General features: G+C 40.2%; 1 protein-coding gene across 5 annotated transcripts in view; it reads right to left on the reverse strand.

Moving 5' to 3' along the window:
- Positions 1–3,158: 3,158 nt before the first annotated feature.
- The window catches only part of PTPDC1 (protein tyrosine phosphatase domain containing 1), an 89,850-nt gene continuing 74,060 nt past the window's right edge, over positions 3,159–18,948 (reverse strand). For 3 of the 5 annotated variants that reach the window (XM_060301153.1, XM_060301156.1, XM_060301154.1), the window contains exons 3-9: positions 18,322–18,402; positions 17,967–18,085; positions 16,894–17,031; positions 13,692–14,950; positions 10,577–10,762; positions 7,794–7,904; positions 3,160–5,225 (exon numbers count right to left, since the gene is read on the reverse strand). In XM_060301153.1, the coding sequence (XP_060157136.1) occupies positions 5,109–5,225; positions 7,794–7,904; positions 10,577–10,762; positions 13,692–14,950; positions 16,894–17,031; positions 17,967–18,085; positions 18,322–18,402 (2,011 nt within the window). In that variant the 3' untranslated portion in view covers positions 3,160–5,108. Of the gene's footprint in view, positions 5,226–7,793; positions 7,905–10,576; positions 10,763–13,691; positions 14,951–16,893; positions 17,032–17,966; positions 18,086–18,321; positions 18,403–18,948 lie in introns of all 5 variants that reach the window. The other 2 variants (XM_030847249.2, XM_030847251.2) reach the window with 1 other exon arrangement.

Here is an 18,948-nt window from a genome sequence, read left to right on the forward strand (position 1 = left end):
TCACACAGTACTAAGTGTTGACAAGGATGCAGAGCAATGGGAGCTCTCATTCATGGCCGCTGGGAGTGTAAACAGGTACAAACATTTTTAGAAATGCTTTGTTATTGCATAGGAAACTGGACATGTGCATACCTTAAAGCCCATAAATTCCACTCTGAGCTACACAGGCTAGAGAAACTTGCGTGTGTGCACTCATGTGTTTATATTAATGTACAAATATAAACCACCAAGTGTCTATCACAAGTCAAAGGGATAAATGGTGGTATATCCACACAATGAAATACCACTCAGCAGATAACACACAGATCACACATCAACACGCAGAAATATGAGCATGTTGAGCAAAAAAAAGCAAGTCACAGGAAAATGCATACTGCATTCTTCAGTTTACATGAAGTTTTTAACCAAGCAATGTGCTATTTGAAGTAAAACTATAAACACACACAAGGTACACTGTAAGCACTGAGGAGGAGCAGAGATTTTGCTTTCTCCTGTGTCAGTCAGCTCAGGCTGCTGTAACAAAATACTACAGATGGGTGGATTAAACAACAGACATTTATTTTCCCACAATTCTGGAGGCTGGGAGTCCAAGATGAAAGTATCAGCAGCGTGGGTTCCCCAGTGACCTCTCCTTGGCTTGAAGATGGCCATATACTCTGTGTCCTCATATCTTCTCTTTGTGCATGTCTGTTTCCTGATCTTTTCTTCTAAGGACAGCAGTCAGATTGGATTAGGGCCCACACATATGGGCATCCTTTTAACTTAATCACCCCTTAAAAGGCCCTATCTCCAAACACAGTCACATTCTGAGGTACTGGGGATTAGGACTTCAACATATGAATTTTAGGACATAATTCAGCCTATAACACCTCCCCACCTCCTTGGTCGTCAGGTAGTTGAATTTTACACTTAACAAAGAGTTAATTAGAACATATTCTGTTTGAAGGGATCAGAGCTGAGTTTTGAAGGACATCCAGAATTAACTGAATAACAAGTGTTGAGAATTAGTCTTCCAGCATTGTATAGAAAGAGTGCAAGTGTGGACTGAAGGGGGTAGCGAGGTGGCATACAATGCAGAACTCAGGGTGCTGATGGAAGGAGAAGATAGCATGGACAAGTGACGTGGCAGATATAGACTTGGCTCCTGATGGCGGGATGAATGATGGAATGATTCCTGGGTGTCCCCAGCATCAGCAGAGTGCAAGCACAGAGTAGCACAAATCAACTGCTGAAAGAATAGGAGTTTCGTATTAGTCTCTTCCAATTGTATTGGAACTCTAATGTGAGCATACAAGATATTCTTAGAAAATAATTGATCATCTAAACTTTGCTAAAATAATTCAGAAAATGTCACCTACCAGTCCCAGGTACACTAAATTTAGTATTTGGTTGAACCATATGAAATGGCCCATATTTGATAATTCTTGACTTGCAGAAATGGCCATTCAATATGGTTCAACCTGATTCAACGTCTGAGTAGTCTTGTTTTATTTTTAAGAGGAGAAAAAAAATGATAAAGCAATTCACTAAATCAAAACCAAGGAATATTTGAAGACTGTAATCAAATGGTCATGTAAGTAGGAAAGTATTCTAAAAACATAACTTCTCTCCCAAAGAGGCAATTTTAAAACATGTTTTCATTTGCCTCCCAGAGGCAATCTTAAAACTTTTCATTCTTAAAACATCTTTTCATCAAAAAAGCCAGGAGGCAAGAGCGTAACAGCCTTCTATTGTGATATAAATTGCAGTGGATGTATGAAACTTATTTTGAGTGCAAAAGGTTTTATGATATTAAAGTCTTATTGGGACATTATTTTTAGTGACTGGATATTTTAATTGATGGCTTAGAACGAAGATTTGCCACAGCTCCACTATTGAATGGCTCCATTGTGATTACTTATAAATCAGTTTTATTGTCAGCGTTGGGCTAATCAGAGATCAGCTCATGCTTAAAAGCATAACTAAAAAATAATGCACCACTGTGTAACAGGATTTGTTGAATTTTTCTCCTGCCATTTTATCTGTAAATAATTTTCAACACCTAACAATGAAAAGGGCTCCTTTGGTAAGGTGCTAATCTTGGGCCACATTCATAAAAATAAAAAGCACCAAAGGGAATGGGGTTCTTGGTTCACTTGCACTGAAAATATATCAATGCTTATTAATTTTGAACAACAAAGATCCTATGAGTAAGCTATCACTTTTAAACAATCACCCAAATTATTTGGGGGCCTTCAGATATCAAGAACTTGGGGCATGCACTGTTTACAACATAGCATCTCTGGAAATTTTTTTAGACTTCTAGAGAACAGCCAGAAATAGCACTCAAGCATATGAGTAAGTGTCCTCCACTTAAGAGAAAATAGAGATACTTTCTCTCTATTGAAGTATGATATATGGCTATTTTCATGGAATCCAGAGTGATGAAAGCACATACTCTTTCTCAGTTGGAAATGGGAAGCTGGCTGAAGCTATGAGAAAGTAGATCAGCGTAGCATTTCTGAGTTATGCAAATAGATGAAGCAATCTCTAAAACAGCAGCACTTCATCTCAAAGAGCATCAGCAAATCTCTGAAATAGGAAAAAACTAAAAAGTGTGATATGCTAGAGATTTTATATATATATATATATATATATATACACGTGTGTGTGTGCATATATATATAAAACAGTAACAGAGTGAGCTCACTCTTTTTCAGAGGACAAAAAATGTGGGATATTTTTGCTGCAGTTATGGATAATGCGATGTTCTATAATGCCATCGTGGAGTCAAGTGTTGAAAGGGCCTCAAGAGGGAGGTGAGCATGGTTCAAAGTCAGTCAGAGGGGAATTCTTTCATCAGCCAAGTGTGAAAAATACTTCTCTCTTGGTCTTGTAAGAGAAGTAAGCAAGACAAGCATGTGCTCAGCCATGGTAGTTAAGTTCTGAATGTGTGCGCTTTTGGCCCTTTCCACTCTGCTGACCTAAATTTTGCAGCCCTGTAACTTCTTCCAGTAGGTAGATTTCTATCCTCCGGGCTACAAAGAACTCCCCACCATTTCAAAGACAGGAAGGCAGGAATCTTGCTGACCTTGAGATTTTCCTCACACATTCCTCTTAGAACCCTCGTATCTGCCGCCCTCCACCCCTTTGTCATTCTGAACCGACAGGGTGGGGACTGACTAGAGCCTGGCTAGCTGACTATTCAGCCTGCAGCTCAGGCTGCCCATCAGGATACTCTAATCACAAAGCCACATCTTTATCATCGGGACCTCAGAAGCACCAAGCTAAAGAACTACAAGACGAAGGTTATGGGTTTTTTTTTTCCCCACTTTTATTCAAATTAATACAAAAACTGTATACAGTCTAATTAATTTCTCCCACCATCTCTCTTTTTCAGGCTGGTGCACTTAGATTTTAGACATGCACTGCTGTGGTCACATCATGGCTGTGCAGGATCTATCCTCTAATTTGAAACGACCATTTCAGACACACAAGCCAAAAGCCACTTGTCAAATAAGCCATGGGTGGTGCCTGCCCACGTGAGACTGACTGAGATGAGGATAAACACCTTTTTAGGTAAAAAACATATTTTTATAATGTACCTTTGGATAAACGTAACTGTTTTCTCCCCTTCTTTCCCAGATTAGGCACTTGAAAATAAGAAATTTCAGGAATGGGCAATCCAGTTCATTAAAATTCACTGGATTTGATTTCCTAAAAAATTCAAACAGCGTGGCATTTGGCATTTGCCACTAGAGTTAGTAAGACCGATAATGACTAAAATATTTTTGATGTGCTAGAGCTTGATTCAGAAATGCACAAGTTGGAGAAATTTCATTTGTTGTAAATTAGCCTTATTTCCCCTGAAATTCTGTCTTTAAGATTAAGTAGTAGCTTTAGTTAGAAACTGGTTTAATATCACTTTTATTGGGAAGAACTACTATCTGTTCTGTGGCTTGGCCTCTCGTGCCCCACATATTCATTTAAATAATATTTAATGGCTTCAATTGCTGATAGTTTTGTTTATAAGGAACTAAAATATTTTGAGCAATTACTTCCTCTTATCCAAATGAATGCAACCTACGTTGAGTCAAATTCAGTTTAAAAGTCTTAATTCTCATAGAAGTAAAGCAGCCAAAGATAGGGCCCTGAGGCATCTGGGTTTATGGAACGATAGACTCAGGAGGTGTGGGCTGGTGCTCGAGCTATCACAACATCGGCATGAACAGAACTGCCTCTGGGGAGAGGCTATGGCTGGGGTGCCCGCCCCTGTAAGACAGTTCTTTCTGCTGGAGTCCTGCAGCTTCCCATACTGCCTGTCACTGATCTCACTTTCTCTGTAAAGATGCTGCTCAGCTTAGCAACAGCCCAGGGAAGTGGGAATAAGGTTTGATGTGTTGAGAACTGCTCCTTCCGCCTGTGACAGCAGAGGTCAGTGAGGTTGTCTGGAAGCCTGACCAAGAGCAAGTCTATTTCCTACAGTAATAAGTCCCAAACACTGCACTGTCAATCCTTTAACGTAAAACTAAATCACTCTGAAAAATAATACATTTGAGATCCTTTGCCACACTTATAAAAAGAAAAAACAGATTCAAACAAATATTAAAAAATCCTTTAAAAATGCTGAGTCAATTGCCTTCTTATTAACAAATATAAAACCGTTTAAGACACTTGGTGACTTCCTTAGGTCGTGTATTGGGGAATAGACACACAGTGAAGTTTTACTACTAAAATTATCTATTTGGTAAAAACTCTAGGAAGAGTTCCATCAATAACATAATTGTTTTGGAAAGAAGAGTTAAAACTTTTTCCAAAATGTCAAAAAGAATAAGGATGTAAACACCACATTCTTAAAATATTAATACAACAATATTAATCCAGTTAAATAAATAAAAGAAGTGGCACCAACTTTATGGCAATTTTTCAACACAAAAATGTAACTCAAAGATATTTTAAAATAAATAATTGCTCCAAACAGGAACAAGCATTCTTAGCACAAACCAAGAGCATCTGAAATAAAGTGCTATGAGACGAAGCAGTTCCACATTTCAGCTTGTTCAGCTATGAGCAGAAATGCCATCTAGATCTTCAGGTCTGAAATATTCACGAGGGGAAAGTCAGCTTCACTAAATAGCAGGCTTAGGGCCGTCTTTTGCCATTTTTCTTTTTTCTTCCAGTGTGTGCTTAAATATTTTCTTCAGGGTGTTGTAAACTATTGGTCCATTTTCAGAATCAAAATTAACCTGGTAACAAAGAAAATTTATATTCAGGATACTATAACAAGGATTTTAACCAGTCTTTATTTTGGGAGAAAAGGGGGTGGAGAAAAAAACAAAGACTTATAAACCAAATTATATACAATTAAAATGCACACACAATGCATTTCACACACTAGTTTTAATTAAAATACTATATTAGAACTGCCAATCATGTCAATACCAAATTTATGAATGAAAACTAAAAAAATTAAATCTAGTGCCTGGATATGTACAGTACTCATGAAGCAAGTCAACAGTGAGTGTGATGGGGGTTTTGAATGCAGAGACTAATCATGGATGGTATAAGGGAAAGGTCTCCTTATTAAAACAATGCACACCAGCTTAACTGTTGGACTGAGGTGACCTGAGTGGGAAGCCTAGCTTTCCACCTGTCAGCAATTATAGCCTCAGGTCATACCTAATCTTTCTGTAAAATGAAGACCACAAGATCCATCTCCTTAGGATTTCTCTGAGTACTAAATATGAGGCTCTAACACAAGCTTGGCACATGGAAATACCTCCATAAAGTTAATTTCCTTTCCCATTGGTGGGAAGGCACCACATATACATATTTGGATTGTTTACCCAAGTTCACCGTATTGCAGGGTTAGGAGTAATGTTAGGACAGAGAACCAGAGCAGTCACCACACCTCCACCCCACTCCCATCGCCAAAGCAATGTGTGACTCCTTAGGAAAGGATGAGGATCACTTGGCCAGTGATCCCTTCCCTCCTGGAGAGAGAGAGTGAAGGCTGTTCCTTATGAAGGGCTGGGAAGAGTCTGAGATTTCACCCTGATAACACACCTTATAGATGCTAGCAGAAGACATGAGATTGCTGGGTCAGAGACAAACAACTTTATGACTGAAGGCAGCACATGCTCCATAATCACATGGGTTCCCTTGCCCTCCAACCCCCCTGGGGATGATGCAGAGGGGCACAGGTGGAGTCTGCATCACAGCTGAGGAACTCCATGCTTAGGCAATCCCCCATGTTTGATGAGGGAGCTGTGGCAAGACTACTAAGCTTTGGCCTGAAGGAAACATGATCTTTGTTACATAGGAAGCAGATGCTACACAGATTTCCTTGAAGAGCTAGCCTGGAATAGAAGCTATCAGGGCCTTTGCTCCTAAGATTGTGCACAAGGGGAGAGACCCAAGAACGGTATTCTAATATTTTTACAGACAGATTTGGAACAACTGGTATATTTAACTTTTCATTAGTATCCCCCTAAAAGGTCAACAGAAGTTGTAAAGAATTCCTACCACTTTCAGAGAGATCAGTATTCAGGATTTTTTTCCAGTTAAATTCAGAAATTTAACTTTATCTTAATCATTATTTTGTCTGTCCTATCTGCAAAAACTTAGTAACAACAGTTTGAACTGTATACTTTGTTAAACACCAAATCACAACCATCCCCACACAGCAGTGGCCTCTGGGTCTATGAAAACATAAACAGAGACGTAAAGGATCACATGACTTTGGTTTTGAGGCGCTGACTCTGGAAACAGTCATGAAGAGACTGAGAGGATGCAAAGTGGTTACTGCTGTAAAGCATCAGATGAGGAACAAAGAAACCTGCCAGAAGGACATCACTTTTGAAAGAGTGGATGGGGAAAGAGATTGGTGAATGAGTACAAATAATAAGTGCTATTATCATTAATGTTTGCCACAGATGCTGTCATCGAAAAACTGGGTTCTTTGTTTAATGACATTTTTGTATCACATATGAGAGATACCAAACAAATTGGTTTAAGAGGTATGGGGAACATTTTCTTTCTTTCAATATTCATTTGGCTGCACCAGGTCTTAGTTGTGGCATGCGGGGTCTTTTGTTGTGGCAAGCGGGCTTCTCTCTAGTTGTGGTGAACAGGCTCCAGAGTGTGAGGGGTCAGTAGTTGTGGCGCGTGGGCTTAGTTGCCCCCGTGGCATGTGGGATCTTAGTTCCCCGACCAGGGATTGAACCTGCGTCCCCTGCATTGGAAGGTAGATTCTTAACCACTGGACCACCAGGGAAGTCCCAAGGGAACCTTTTCTCTTGGTATGAAATCTGGCGTGTTTTTTCAGCCAGGAAAGACTGCTGCAGGCCAAAAGGATGTGCATGGAAAGGAAACATTATTTTACTTTTTACTTAGGATTTGCCAACCAGACACGGTACCGAACTGCTAACGTTGGATGTTAAATTCTCAGCAGACAGTTTCTTGTTCAGACCCAAGGTAGAACTGGCTCAACAAGAAAAGATTCTCTGAGTTCTACTAGGAACATGATTTAAAAATATTTTCTCAACACTCAATTGTTTCTCTCTACACAAAACTTCTTTGTTCCAAAGTTTTCCTTCAAAAAACCCACAGTTCAGCCTTTTATATCATTGTTAGGAAACTGATATTTTTTAGCCAAAAGTTTGCAACTATTTTCGAGAAATGTCAAACACATTTCCATTAAAGGGAAACATGGCCAAAAGGTTTATTTTAGAGAAGGCTGGTGACCCTCGGATTCTGATTTACAAAGATGATACTGAGTGTGGTCTGTAGGGGGAAAGAGAAGTGCCACCCACCTTAGTGAAGGCTTTAATGGCACGTGCAAGAACGGCTTCCTCCACGTGGGCAGGAATCATCTGCAGGCTCACTATGCAATGCAACACGCAAAGAATAGTCTGTTGCTGCCCCTGTTTTTGCAGAAATCAAAATCAAACAAGTTAGGGTTAGGATGGGGAGGGTGGGAGGGAGACGCAAGAGGGAGGGGATATATGTATACATATAGCTGATTCACTTTGTTATATAGCAGAAACTAACACAACATTGTAAAGCAATTATACTCCAATAAAGATGTTAGAAAAAAAATGCGTCAAGAAATAAACTTAAAACAACTGCTAAGCCAAGAACTGGTTTGTGACCAAGTAATCATTACCTCAAATACTAAACTATCTACCAAGGGCTCTACCAGTGTTTAGGGTTATGTGTTAACTTGAAAAGCTTTCAGTAGATAATATCAAAGCTAGTTAGTTATTACACAAAGTAGAATTGAATCTGAAGATAAGTGCAATTTAAAATCAAATGCCTTCCATTCAGTGAACTGAGGACGATCCATTCTTGTTGTTTCTAGACATAATTGTTTCAGTATGGCTAGTAGATGCTGACACGTCACAGCAATACGTGGACTAGATGGCTGGGTACTCAGTGCTCAGTACCTTCATCATGTCTTGCCAGTGGCAGACAATACTGAGTGGGGAGGGGCAGAAGAAGAAAGACAGCCACAGCCGTCCAGGAGCATGCCATAAGGGGGAAGGTCCCTGAAGAATGTGTCCCCAACTTGACTCCTGCGGGTTGCTTACTTTGGAGAAACAAAGGAGAAACTCCATCACTGGAGCAATTCGCATTCAATACACGTTGCCCCCTGAGAGCCACTAATTTCACTTCTGGAAATCTACTCTAAGGACATGATCTGAAATGCAGAAAAACCTGTAAGCACAAATTATCATTACAGTGATGCCTATAAAAGTAAAAAACTCTAAATAAGGTAAATGCCCTGCATGTGAGGGTTGGAGTGAACGATGAGGAAACAGCACAATGTGACAGAAAGTACATGACCTTTGTGCCGGAGTTCGTATCCTGCTCTGACACATGCTGCACACTGTGGGCAGACTGCTTCACATTCCCTTTTATGAAAAGTGGGGCCTCTACCTCTCTGAGTTATGGAGATGAACAAAGGTGAAAATATAAATTATGACCTAGCGAGGGCCTGGCCCATTGCCACCCAATGAAAGTTAACTGCCTTCCTTATCCACCCTCCTGTTTCATCTCTAAAATTTAAATGCTCAGAAAACAGCCTAAGAAAGGGACTGCAGATACAGGAAAAACCTTATCTTTAAAGACATGCATCACACAACTGTGAGCAAGTGCCTGTCTGTATCTCTGTGTGTCTATATGAAGTAGTAATAGTAGTAGTAGAAGATTTGGAAGGAATGAGGTGTTTACACCACAGCGTAGTAGGTTACTCAAGGCTGATTATAACATTGTTTCCTAAAACAAAACAAAGCCGATTTATAAATGAAAATTTAATATCTCTTCAGGGTTAAAAATATTAAATTGTATAAAAGAATCTACAATGAAAAGTCTCTCTTGCTTCTTAGATCCACTGTCTCCTACTACTATTCTCTAAAGCAGGGGTCCCCAACCCCCGGGCCACGGACTGGTAACAGTCCATGGCCTGTTAGGAACCAGGCCGTACGGCAGGAGGTGAGCAGCGGACGAGTGAGCAAAGCTTCATCTGTATTTACAGCTGCTCACCATCACTCGCATTACTGCCTGAGCTCTGCCTCCTGTCAGCATTATGGTGAGTTGTATAATTATTTCATTATATATTACAATATAAAAATAATAGAAATAAAGTGCACAATAAATGTAACGTGCTTGCATTATCCTGAAACCATCCTCCCCCCAACCCACTCCATGGAAAAACTGTCTTCCATGAAACCTCTCCCTAGTGCCAATAAGGTTGGGGACTGCTGTTTTAAAGGCAACCACCATTATCAGTTTCTTATTTTTCCCTCTATATTTTATACATACACAAATTATATACATAAATGTATATATGTGACACACACCCTTTTTAAAGAAATACAAATGAATGCATATTCCAACCTACCTCAGTTATTCACATTATATGTTCAGAGTAAATAAGTAGAAACAAATACTTGAAAATGAAAAAGTGGTTAGTTATAACATATCCCCATGTTAGAGCATTATCTACCCATTAAAGTTAACATTAATAAAAAACTTAAACATGGAAAAATACCTATGTTACAATTTTGAGCAAAAATGAAGTATAAAGTTGTATGTGAAATAATTTTTACCAAGTTAACATATGCATCAGTAAGATTGAAAGAAAAGACTTGAAAAAGTTTAAAGTAGTTCTCCTGGGGTTATGGGTATTTTCCCTTTTTATTTTTTGTATCTTCTAAATGTTTATACTGGGGATGCATTTCTTCTCTTACCTTGGAAAAATTTAAATTAGACCCCGATAAGGGATTCTGTGTGAATTCTTTTTTTTTTTTTTTGTGGTACGCGGGCCCCTCACTGTTGTGGCCTCTCCCATTGCGGAGCACAGGCTCCGGACGCGCAGGCTCAGCGGCCATGGCTCATGGGCCCAGCCGCTCCGCGGCATGTGGGATCTTCCTGGACCAGGGCACGAACCCGTGTCCCCTGCATCGGCAGGCGGACTCTCAACCACTGCGCCACCAGGGAAGCTCTTCTCTTTTTTATAATGTTTTTTTTCAGTCTGTAAAACTTGTATTGAGGGCCTTAGTTAACTTCATCAACTGTTCAACAGCTACTTTACCTTCTCTAATAAAAACAGTGCTTCTGCGGCATCCGCAGATCTGTCAACCAACATGTCCACGTCCTCTTTGGTTATCACAGGCTCCTTCAGCTGCTCCACCCAAGACCACATCAAACTGCACAGGATGAAAGGATCCCTTTCGCCACATATTCTTTCCCAAGCTCCATCTCGGGAATTTAGTTCTTTCTAAAAAGGAAGGAAGAAAGAAAGAGAAAAAGAAAGGAGAGAAGGAGAGGAGAGGACAGACAGGAAAGGAGGGAGAGGAAGAGAAAGAGAGAGACAAAGTGAGGGAGAGAAGAGGAGAGGGAGGCAGGCACGGTTTGACATCTGATGATCCTTAGGCTGTCCAGGAGAGTAAACTCTTAGGCTCTGGGGTGTGGAATGGGACCCCTCCCAGTGACCCCACTTCCAGCCAGTACCTTGGGCTAAGACATGCAATTTCTCTAAGCCTCAGTTTCCCTTTGTAAAGTTCATCTCCACCCCACAGGTAGACTGACTAACTGAGAAGGCTGTTAAAGCTCTTGGTACAAAGAAAGGCTTAGCTAACCTGAGTTCTCCACTTTGTTTAGAGACCACAGAAACAGTTCAAGAAGAGGGAACCTTCCTTTTCAGGCTCCTTGGAACAAAACAAATATTTACTGCAAGGAAGTAGAATGGTAGATGAAAAAGTGTAAAAGTGCCAAAAAGTCAGTAAATGTGGTATATGTATTTCTTTCAAATTCCTTTTTAGAATCCTATGTAGAATTCAACAAACAAGCCCTGTATTCTGAAATTTGATAGGGTAAAATAACTAGGAAGTCTTGCCAATACTCCAAATGTCTGGAGATAATTTAAGACTTTAAAACTTTACCTCACAGAGATCAGGGGAAAAGTGAGATAAGAATTTTAATTTCTGACAGGGTTCAGATTTGTTTTTAATAAATAAAATATGTGTTTGCAATAGTAATAAGCAGAATAACTGCCACCATCCATTCATTCACCCATCCAATATTCATAGAATACTTATAGTATGATAAGAACGATGATACAAGACTTATCTCTGATTCTTACAGCAACCCAGCAAGGAGGTCTCCTTTACAGATAAATGTACTGGGGGGCTCAGGAAAGATGAAGTAACTTGCCCAGGAGCCCAAAGTGTGAGAGCGCATTCCCAACCCAGATCTGCTCTATCCCAGTCTGTGATGTTTTTCTCATGCTACCAGTGTCCTCCAGCAACTGGGTTTCTCTTTATTATGTCATAAATAAGCCAAAACTTTTAGTTGTGGATAGTCCTTCATATCCCATAGATCATGTACATAGCAGAGTAGCTTTTACTCAATTTTTATGTTGGGCAGAAACAACATGACTCAAAGACCCTCTTAGTAGAACAACCATTACATCATTGTTGTTTTCTGAAATCTTCCCGCTGGGTTAGGAAAAACATCAGGGATGATGGAAAGTATTAAACACATGAACTGTATCCTGGCCCTGCTGCCTTTGGACCACATCGCCTCAAGCACATCACTTGACCTCTGTGACCCTTAGTTTCCTGACCTGTGCTACTTAATTCATAAGGACTGAAAGATTAACAAAGAATCTGTAAAAAACATCATCTGTCTCACAGGATTTCTGTGAAAATCACATGAAATAATAGATGTGAAAGGGCCTAATAAGGGCACAGGCAGCATTATCCTACTCAAATCATGTTCATTTTACTTTTTCCAGAATTCAACTGATTTATTACTGAAAGATCCACAATAAAATCTAGAAAGGAAAAAAAAGGCAAACCTATCCAAATGATAGGGTAGTATCTACCTCTAGGAAATGCTTTCGTTTATATTATGTGTTCAAACAGTCTGGCCCATGTGGGGCTGACCCACGAGGGGGTGGTGAGCTCTCAAGCCTGAACTCGGAGGTCCTGCCACTAGCTACTGTGGCTCACAGCGACACAGAGGAGACCTGCCCACTGAGTGGAAGGCTTGTTCAGTTTGGAGTAGGAAATAAAGAAAATACTTCATGTTGGAAGAAAGCAATACATTTAACTGTTCATTAAACAAAACACTACAATTCTGATGGAGAAATCGTGTGTGGAAGCGCTCTCCTCCTGTCACACAGTTGCAAGTGAGGGTGAGGCTTCACGCCTACCCTTCCCGCCTCTGCATCTGGAAGGTCTGGCCTCCTGAAAAGTGTACACACCTTGTTTGATTAATGGTAGGATATGGAAAAGTAGCTACACAAATAATTCATGGTAGGTTATGGGCTAACAAGCCAAAATTTCACTGAGCCAGGCCTCCCCAGGTCAGCCCCGCATTTGGGCAGTTTACTTGTTTCTGATAACTAGGTTTATAAGGCCTGCCTTTTCTCTAGACCAGCTGCTTATTTTGGGCAGAGAGCAAGGCTAATTTAAGACTGTCTTCCTAGTGAAAGTACAACACAAGAAGGCGTTAAAATTTAAAATTTCACATTCTAATTTAAGTAAAGGCTAAGAAATAGACCCCAAGAACCCAATCTCAGATAAAACCAGTGGCACAAAGGTACGCTGAGGCCACTTCCATTTGCCTTCCAGAATCCAACACCTGACTTATTGGGGTGGACTGGGAAGTCTGCAGGAGGGAATGCTGAGCAGACAGCATCCATCACTTGTCCTTCTGGCTTTACTTGATAGTTGGGTTAATGAGCTTTGGAAAAGAATTGTCTCTATTTCATTTATATCTGTCACTGGTTCTCAGAGAGTAGTTCCCTGCTAGGTCTCAGGTTAGAGATACTTCGGGTCAGTTCCTACAGCTGTCTGCTGTGGTCTGTTCATCTGTCCATCAGTCCTGCAAGCCCAGTGAGAAAGAAGGAAACTATCGACATCAATCAATATCATTGCCTTGCTCAGTCAAGCACCCTGCTGAGTGCTAAGCACTAAGGGCTTTCCTTCACAGAGACTGAAATGAACCTACAAAACAGCCCTGTGTCTGCTGTTTCTATGACAGCAAGCTGGTATTATAGCTGAGTAACTTGAAGTTCAAAAGTTACGTATTATACAAACATGTCTTCAAATTCCTGTAACAAATGAATTTGGGAAAATGTACTGTTTTTGCTCTTACACAAATATTTCCCATTCATATATAATTAAATGAAATACAAGTACCTGCCACATTTCTACCTTCTTTTTCACTTCCTCCTTTTCTGCAATCTCATTTAAATTTGCCAGGGCTTTGGCTGCCAGTATTCTCCTTGCTTCAACACTCAAGTCAGAATGTAAAGCCGTGTATGGAGCAACTTCAGACAGGTATTTGCTATCCTGGGTTTCAGGTCCAACCAAGAACTGTGCTTTGGGACTGGACGCACAGTCCACGGGGTGGTGGCAAGTCTCACTGTCCTCCGTAACAGAGCTTGGGCTACAACCACCACGAGTTTCACACTCACAGTGGGACATTTGCTGGTGAGAACAGTTTAGTTCCTTAGGGATATTTGCAAAATTTGGTGTAACTTGTTCCCCAGGGTTGTATGAACCTGAAATACCGGAAGAGAAGGTTCTACTTCGCTGTACTTCCTTTGGAATGTTCGTCCTATGGAAAATTGATGACCTGTCATCTTTGAGTCCTTCCAGGCCTCCCAATTTAGCATGATTCCAGAAAGAAAATGTACTGCGGACCAGCGTTTCCTTATTTAAATCTAGCTGTGGAGACTGTGGGGAGTAACAATGGCTTATGTGCTTCTGCTGCCTGGGGTTATGGCAAAGCAAGGCCTGGGCAGGCGCTGTCCACGGAGTCCTCCCTTGCTCCAGAAATGACTCGGCTCTCTTTAAGTCCGAGTCACTGTAGCTGAGCTGCCTTTTCAGACGAGTCAGGGGCTGAAGGCACTCAACATTCCGCCTCTTCCAAAGAGGGTCAAACTCTTGCTCACTGGAAAGAATCACATCCTGATTCTCAAAATCTGCCACCACTGCACTGGGGGTGAAAGAGTCCGATGCATCACTGTCATGTCTCAGTAACTCTTTATCCAGCTGCATTGTGACCATCTCAGAAACAGTCTTTTCAATTTCAGCAGAGAGGCCAGGTACTTCTGCCACTTCTTCCGTCACTACTGGCCTGTTCTCAGCTAAGTCCAGCAACAATTTGCACACGAGATGGATAATTTTGGGTACATGTTTCAGAAGTCGTGCCTCATAGCCATGAAGCAGATGCCGCTGACGAATGAGATACTGTGCTAAGGTGACAGCATGTGCCTTGGGGTCACAGCAAGAGAATATATTGCGAAGAGGAATCAGAAACTGAGTAAATTCCCTTACACATAGTAGCTGTCCTCGGGTTTGTATGGAATTAGGTCGCTTTGCCCGAACAAATATAATTGCTTGGTCAGCAGTCATTCTTGTTGCAAAAACTAAGTAACATGCTATTAAAACACCTGAACAGTGAAGAAGAGAATATTGATATGAGAAAAGCTTATATTTTTATTTATACTCTTTGGTGATTTAAAATTTGAATATCTGTTAGGAAACCATATAAATACAGAAACATTTTAAGGACAACGATAACTTTTTGTACAGGTGTTCATCTATTTACTAAGTCTATGTGGCAACCCTCCCCTTGACTGAGAACGCTTGGTCACCTCTGTACTCCAGGGCAAGCACCAAGAACTGTCACAGTGAAGCTGAGTAGGTGTGGAGTGAGGGCGGATGACTGAGTGTGGAGGGTGATGACTGAATAAACTGATGACCTGGCCCATTGACCGTCATTAATGCCCAGCTCCAACATGGAAGAAAGCCAATCCTGCTTTCCACGTTGAACAGTTCTTAAAAATTTCTATCCAATCAGTCTGTACACTCTACCTGGAACTTCCCACCCCTGCCATCTTTGACATCAACTGGTGGCACATTCCAGACTGGCATTTTTCCTACTTGGGTATTTTTATCTTTGGCAATTATTCACATTCACAATCTATTTTTTTCTCCTGATGATTCTTATTTAAGACTAAACTAATGCCTAAACTAATATGTATTTTCCTCTAGACCATAACTATTTTTCTATAAGCCCTTAATATTAAGGAAAACAGCCTTAACAGTATAAACATTATGTATTCTTGTTAATTAATACTAAATTAAAATGAATAATAAAAAGGCAATAATCAATTAACTCAAATATAAAAGTTAATTAACATCAAGTAAAAGGCAATTCAAAAGACATCTGTGTAAATCACCAAGTTTGTGAATCTCGTTACACGTGAAAATCAGAGCCTCTGAAAAATGCATGTTTTCCTAGTACACGGCAAGGTCCAACCTATCTTTCTCACTAGGACATGGCAGTTCTTTAGGGTAAGTATGAAATATCTGCAGAGCTATCATGTGGAATCCTTAGAACAGTGAGATTTTGGCTCAACCATGAGAGCTGACAGTCTGGGACAGAACTGAGTCTCTACCCTAAAGATGCTCCCCAGAAGGTGGAAGACCCAGTGGTAGGTATATGGGTACACTGTGGACAGAGTCGAGCTCAGGTGTCTGGCTAGATTACATGACAATGAAGATTCCAACTCTTTTTTTTTTTTTTTTTTTTTTGTGGTACGCGGGCCTCTCACTGCTGTGGCCTCTCCCGTCGCGGAGCACAGGCTCCGGACGCGCAGGCTCAGCAGCCATGGCTCACGGGCCTAGCCGCTCCGCGGCATGTGGGATCTTCCCGGACCGGGGCACGAACCCGTGTCCCCTGCATCGGCAGGCGGACTCTCAACCACTGCACCACCAGGGAAGCCCAATTCCAACCCTTTTTGTGCCTCAATATCAGTATTGCACTGATATTCTGCAGCATTTTTAAGTAAAATCATTGATTTTTATATAGAATTCTAGGTACAGGTAAGACTCTCCTTTATAAACAAAATCCTTACAGCCATGGGTTTTAAATCATGGCCCTGCCACTTACTTGATGTAGCAAATTAACCTCCTTCAAAACTTACATTGTTGCTAAAGACTTAAAAAGATAGTAGGTGAAACAATGCTTGCTATTTTCATTATTATTTTGGTTCAGGAAAATTACATTTTAAAAAGACACTGCATATTAAAAATAAAATGTTGATTTTTTCCTTTAAAAAAGAAAATCAGAAAGATCATTTAGCTAGCTTTGGAAATCCACCTATTTATTACTCAATATGATGAGGTTTTAGCACTAAATCATTCAAAAATACTCTTATGAATATATGGTCACTGAAGCTATCTAAGATATTTCAAGTATCTTTTACTGACTTGTTCCATTTGACTTAAAACTTTGATAGGAATCTGAAAACTATCCTCTAGAATTAGGAAATATTCCTTATATGTTTAAACATGTAGAAGGACAATAAAACCACCTCCTAGAATTTACCTGTTCGACCAAGCCCTGCATGACAATGGATAGCTACTTTTCCTTCTTGTAAGGCAAATGTCATCACCTTCACCATATCTAAGATGGTGGTAAGGGATGCTACACCATAATCCTTCCATCCAAAATTGTAGAAGTAAACTGGACAATGAGAAAGAGAACAAGAAGAAAATCAACATACAGGAAAAATACTTGTAAAGACATTTGAAAAAAGTGAGTGAATTCATGAAAAGTATAAAGCTGTAAGGCATGCAGATCTCACTGGATGAGTAGATCTAAAATAATAGGCTTTTTACATTTCCAGTAAATTTACTGTTAACATTTCTTAAAAAGAACATTCTATATTACTTAATACATTTCCTGCTGAAACTCAGTCAGAAAGAATTAAGGAAAAGCAGGATTGCAAATTAAAGTCAATGATCTATGCCAAAATTACTCAACCATGGAGGGAAAGCATGCAACCTTGTTTAGCACGGAAACATGTCTAACTGACTGATAAATGGCATAAGGTAGTACATACAGATTTTCTAACTAGTGGGATAAAAACCTAACATACACTTCTTAAAAACAAGTTGTAGATTGTCACATACAGAATCCCTGCATCCTACCCAGGGGCAGAGCTATGCAGTAGGTAAAAGCATGAATGAGTCCTGGGTTCCAATCCTGCTGCCATGTTTAAGCTGTGTGATCTTGGGCAAGTCAGAACTTCCTCAGCCTGTGTGACCTCATGTGTGAAGCAGAACAACTATATTATGTGACTGCTTTAAGAATTAAATGAGATGACAGGTCTGGATACTGTTTATATTAATTATACAGGCATTATTTCTACAAGGTCTCCTCTCAAGTCCCCTCCCACAGGGAAAAAGAAATCTTATACTTTCAACACCAATACCACAGAAGAATGATAGCATTATTTAAAGTCAAAGTTAGCTCATCTTCACTTTTTAGAAGCCCTACTACACTACTATGCAGTAACTGTTTATTTCCATCACCTTTTTAACCTAAGAGCTGAATAAACAGAAAGTCTCTGAGTTCTGTCCTTGGTAATTCATGGAGAAGAGGATGGAAGGACTTACTGCCAGCCTCCATGAAGGCTTCAGGAAGGTATGTGAAGCCACTTTCTTGTTCCAGAGGGTTCCCACAGCTGGCATGCTCACCAGGACGCTGCAGGTTGATGATACTTTTTATGCCATGGCTTAAAGGAAAAAGAAAAAAAAATTAGTCATATTGGGAGGTAGTGTTAAAAAAAATTAACCATTTTTGGCATTAATAAACATTATTAACTACTTTCAAAACCTTAATTGTCTTATTTGAAATAAGTTCTTCACACTCCTGTTGGTAAAATGAAAGCACCTTTCCATTTGAAGTCAAAAGCAATAGAAGAGAAAACACAAGCTGGCTTGTTAAAGTGTGTAAACACGCAACGTTTACCTTCGGAACTGCTCGATGATGCAGTACTTCTCGAGGAGCTCAGTGGATGGGCGTGCCATGGCCAGGATATTATCAGTGACCCTACAGATGGGAGGAGGGACTGGTGATATGCACAAAACTGAGAAAGCAAGATTTCAAGCCCTTACTTTTTCTATGATTTCAACAATGCTATCAGGTAAGAATCTCCTTATACAAATCCGACTTCAATTCTGTATTATGATTAGGGCTCTAAGAAACCCTAGCTTCTTAAATCCCTGGAAAAAATTCCAGGACATTAAGTATTTATGGACTCCAGCAAAGTACTTTCAAGGACTTTCATGAGATTATAGTGGACATGATGGAATGATGGAGAAACCTCAGCTGGCAGCAAAGGACATCCTGGATTAGTTATCCAAAGGTTACTGGCTAAATGAGGAGGGCCAGCTGGGAGGCATTTTTAGTTACATAGCTATCCGTACCTCAGTTACCTAATGTATTGAGTGGGGATAATGCCTGCCTCACAAGGTTGGTGTGAGAATTCAATATGATGTGAATGTAAAGACTTTAGCACAAATCCTAGCATGTGGTTATGAATAAATGCTGAGTTATTGTAATTTTGCAAAAAATATGGCTTTGGAGTCAGTCGGA

Source organism: Globicephala melas, chromosome 6, assembly GCF_963455315.2.
Source record: "Globicephala melas chromosome 6, mGloMel1.2, whole genome shotgun sequence".
Lineage (NCBI taxonomy): Eukaryota > Metazoa > Chordata > Mammalia > Artiodactyla > Delphinidae > Globicephala > Globicephala melas.